Source organism: Corythoichthys intestinalis, chromosome 4 (assembly GCF_030265065.1).
Source record: "Corythoichthys intestinalis isolate RoL2023-P3 chromosome 4, ASM3026506v1, whole genome shotgun sequence".
Taxonomy (NCBI): domain Eukaryota; kingdom Metazoa; phylum Chordata; class Actinopteri; order Syngnathiformes; family Syngnathidae; genus Corythoichthys; species Corythoichthys intestinalis.
The window spans coordinates 18656896-18661959 of record NC_080398.1 but is presented as its reverse complement, the minus strand read 5'-3'; the positions used below and the strand labels follow the sequence as shown (position 1 = coordinate 18661959).

The window sequence follows — 5064 nt, the reverse complement described above, 5'->3', positions numbered from 1 at the left end:
GTATCGCCATTAATGACCCCAAGTTCACATTGCTCTCAGATCGCTGATCAATTTATTATTTTAATATATTTATTTGTATTTGTGTTGTATGATGGTGTGTACACTGTTGTGATGGTCCTTCCTTATTTTGGTTATCTCAACACACCAAGTGTGCAAGTCTGATAATGATCGTCGCGTTCATGACATACAGGAAACAATAGCAGTTTTTGTACTTCTTCTCGCAAGTTGTAGTAGCGAAGAAACAAGGGCATTTATATTCACTATCAACTGAAACATTTAATCGATAAAGAGCTGCGGCGAGACGAAAGAGCTGCAAAACAGCTGTCATCATGTCAGGTGAATGGATTTTGAATATTTTAGCAATAGTACTTTAGAAAATTCATTAATCAATTCTTGTTATTTTGTAAATACTTATGAAAAAATCCTTGCTTTCAATGCACATTTTGAAAATTACATACAGAGTTTGACCTGGTCCCTTTTTTAAGGACTAAAACTCACGCTAACTCACACTATAGTAAAGTCCGCTGTCTGCTTTGTTTCTGCAGAATCAACTTTAGCTATGATGACAGTGAATAGTGATTTTGATTATTCAGTGAATAGTGAGGATGATTATTCAGCCTACTATGAAGACAACATTGAATATCAGTCTCCTTGCGACAGTGGTGACATAATAGATTTCAGCAGAGTGTTTATCATTACACTCTACTCTTTGGTTACCATCCTCGGCTTCATCGGTAAGTGCTGAATATACATTTTAACTAAAGATTTTAGATTGTCCTTAATTCATGTTTTTGCACATCTTTCAAGGCAATGTCCTGGTGGTGTGTGTCCTGGTGAAACATCGGAACCAGACATCTTTGACAGATATCAACCAGACATCTTTGACAGATATCTGTCTTTTCAACTTAGCTTTGTCTGACCTACTATTTGTAGTCACGCTTCCACTTTATACACACTACACTATGGTCAAAACATGGACCAGTGGTAACTTTTTGTGCCATTTAAGTGGTGGCCTGCATAGCACTGGTTTCTTCTGCAGCATTTTTTTCATGGTTGTCATGACACTGGATCGCTATATGGTTATCCTGCATGATGCCAAAGTGGTCCAATATCGCACTGTGAAAACAGGGTACACTCTCACTGTAGTTGTGTGGTTTCTGAGCTTGTGTATCTCCCTCCCATCTTTCATTTTCACTACAGAGATACAACAATCTAACGGGCTGGGTTGCAGTTACGTCCCAAACAATAATGCCTGGAAGGTGTATGGAATCTCATCAATAAATATTTTGGGTCTGGTGCTCCCTTTGCTGGTTATGGTGCTCTGTTACTCCAGGATCTTACCAGTCTTAATGAGGATAAAGAGTACGAAGAAGCAACGTGTTGTCAAGCTGATTATTTCCATAGTGGTTACCTTCTTTCTCTTATGGGCTCCATATAACATTTCCCTTTTTCTGAGATATCTGCAGACTCAAGAGAGATTTCCAAAAGACTGTGACTCTTTAAAACATTTGAAATTATCAATCGCAGTCACTGAAACAATTGCATACACTCACTGCTGCTTAAATCCCATCATATATGCTTTTGTGGGACAAAGGTTCATGAGGCGTGTCTTTCTACTGGGTAAATGTATGTCTGTCAGCAGACATTCGTCAGACTACTACTCTCGGAAGAGTTTGTCCATTTCCAGATCTTCTGAGCGCACATCTATCCTCTAACTTTAATAACATACATAGTTTGCTAAGGACAGAGTCTAGTGCAAGAAAATTTGGTCCTAGTGGCAGGTCAAGGTGACAAAACATCTGTGGAAGTAGCTGAAACATGAAATTTTTAGAAGTCACCTTTAAAATGGAGACAGCAGTAGACCAAAATACATGAGCGACAAGTGCAGAATTCAAGTGTTAAGGACAATTGCACAAATTGTTTGATGACTAAGATTGCCTCTAAAAAGTTTGCCTGGAAATAAATACTGTAGTTAATGGTGCATTTTCATCAAGGTTTTTTTTATTTTTTACTTTAATTTTTCGATTGGCTCTCAAAAACAAGCAAGTATTGGATGTTGTTTGATTTTTTTTTTCAAGTAATTGTGTACATTTCTATATATCGCTGTACTCTTCTTGGCTATTTTAATGACCATTGTTACGGTTTGCTTTTACAGAAGGGTCAGAACAATTCAGCCTTTTTATTTTTACTTGATTAGACAAATGTGTTATCAATATTTAATCACCATCTTCTATATGTATGTATTATTTCTTTGATTTCCAATCATTTATTGCAATAAAGTCGGTTTACAAAGAGGTGTGTTAATAAAAGTGACATTTTGATTCCTCTTGTAAGGTGCTGTTGTGTATTTTTCTGGAGCTTGTTACGGTTTATTGGAGACTATACTACAATGTCTTTCGTCCTTTTGTGGTACCATGATCTGTGGCAATAGGCAATTTTTTTCTTCTTCTTCTTCTTACCCCTGTTTTATTTAGCTGTTTAGACATAAATAATGGTAAATCTGAGTGTCTTTATAGTTCTAATGAGCCACATGGGAGTTTGGTGTACTCCTACTGTGGTTGTTTATATTGTGTTGTTCAGGGATGTGCAGAGACCGATGGAGGGGCAGGTGCTCCTAGATTATTAGGGGCACATGAACACAAATTTAATACACCGTACAACATAACTTCCAGTTTAACCAGACTTACAGTATAATTGGCTGTGACTGTGACAGACTTTTATTGTGAGGGGGACAATAATGAAGAGAAATCAACACTGTCATCAACACTTTCTGGCTGTGACTCAGTCAGTCTTAGCCTCTTTTCATCCTTCAACCTCTATATCAAAACTTCCTTCCTCAACTTGTTCATTTGAGAGCAAACCGCATCAGATGTTCACTGAGCCACCATCAGCACAGTATTTTCAAAACCCTTATTTCATTATTATCCATATTTGACAACTCTAGCACCTAATAATTCATAAAGCAATGTAAAGCTGAAACGAGTACTCGAGCAACTCGAGTAACTCGAGTTTAAAAACTGATCCGTGTAATTTTATTCACCTAGAGTAATCGTTTAATTTTGACAGCTCTAAGCATCATGTTTTGCCCGGAATACTTTTAATGCGGGACAACACGCTGATGTCACGTGCGTAGAGGAAGAAGCAATATAAAAAGAAAAAAAAAAACTTATTGCAGGCGACAGCCGCTACAAACGACAGCGACTTTGCTAAAAACTAGCCCGCATGATGCTACAGTGGTAGCAGGTAGCGTCTGATGCGTCTCATAGCGATCACATGTATGTTGAACTAGATGCAAAATGACAGAGTCAGCGGCGTTAGTAAACAGCGGCCATCTTAAAGCAGTAGACTTCTAAGCGCTGATAAATAAGATTAACATTACTGTCACTCGCTCACGTAACGTTAGCCCTGCGGAGGGCTAGGTTTCTATTAATTATGACAACTGTGGCTAATGTGTCTTACATACAGGCTTTATTTAATCTGTGAAAACATAGCGCTGTAGAGTGATGAGGGTGTAAAATAAAAACTTAATAATGCTAAATAATGCTAACTATCAATTTTAGCTCAGTAGTCATTGCTGGATAAAACACCATGTAGCACTGGTCCCTAATGTGCTCCAATACGGCAGGTATCATACATTAATTTTGAAGAATGCAAAAACTCAAAATCCTATCAGGATTTGCAGTTTAGACTAACTTAAAACTTAACTAGAACTTAAAAACAGCTTGACACAATTGATACAAATTCAACTGAAAAACGTGGGAAAAACACCTAACTTTTAAGTGATGTGTGTTATCGAGCGTAATGGCATATTTAGTTAAGAAAAAATAAATAAATAAATAAATAAAAAATAAATAAATTTAAAAAAAAAATATATATATATATATATATATATATATATATATATATATATATATATATATATATATATATATATATATATATATATATCAGAGGTTGCGCTAGACTTTTTCGTTGTCTGTCATTTTGACTGACAGTGTCATAAAAATCCGGTCATAATCTATTTTTACCCGTCACCTACATTTTTAAAATGATAATAATGACATATTCAATAGTATTTAGTTTTCATTCATTTTTAATTAATATTCTGTCCGAACAAGCTTAACAAGAGGCAAACAGACAGCGGAGTGCACCAATCAGCGACGGGCAGACGTGCCGTTAGCACAGCGACGAGGGCAGGACGAGGGACTTGCGCGCGGAAGTAAACATACGGGGAGAACAGAGTTTATTCAACATGGCTAGCGCGAGACAGACTGTTGTCAATGATTCGTGTCGATGTGTTTTAGCTCATTTAAAACTGAATTTACCGCGGATTGAAACATATTCTCGGCTCTCCCGTTCGCCATCCGTGTTGTTCTAGAGACGTCTTTCGGCGCGCAAGAGTGACTTTGCTCGTGAAGAACACGTCACGCAAATAAACAAATCGGATTTGTCGATTGATTTTGTACCTACTCGAGAGGCTGTGTCCCAGACTTGTCTCTCAGTGTGTGAAAAATACAGGGAGAACAGTCTGGCCGTGCTAGGCAAACACTCAGTTGCCTTGACATTTTTCCGAGTAAGGCCAACGACGTAATGCATCAAGAGAGACAATAGCTAATTAATATGCTCACTCGCCGCCACCCTGTGGTCTGGGGTGTGAATTGCAACCTGTCAAAATGACGGATGGACTTCAGTTTTTTCCGTCACCGTTTTAAAAAACTGGTCAACGACGGAAAATATTCGGTTAACGCGACCCCTGATATATATATATATATATACATATATATATATATATATATATATACATATATATATATACATATATATATATACATATACATATATATATACATATGTGTGTGTGTGTGTGTGTGTATATGAATATATATATTGAATATATATATTTTTATAAGATCTAAAAGTTTTTTGAGTGAAAGCAGTGACTTAGTCTTTTTTTTTATTCTAGTTACATCTGAGATGCAATTGTTGGCTGTTTTCAACAATGTACATCGAAAACAAAGACATTGATTGACTGAAAATGGTTCAATATTCGATGAAAGGTCTTGT

At 36.7% G+C, this 5064-nt stretch overlaps 1 protein-coding gene across 1 annotated transcript; it reads left to right on the top strand.

Moving 5' to 3' along the window:
* Positions 1-211: 211 nt before the first annotated feature.
* LOC130914783 (CX3C chemokine receptor 1) lies at positions 212-2287 on the top strand. The gene is made up of 3 exons (XM_057834289.1): positions 212-336; positions 546-734; positions 808-2287. Exons 1-3 carry the CDS (start codon positions 330-332, stop codon positions 1713-1715), a joined length of 1104 nt encoding a protein of 367 aa, XP_057690272.1. The 5' UTR covers positions 212-329; the 3' UTR covers positions 1716-2287.
* Positions 2288-5064: the final 2777 nt, after the last annotated feature.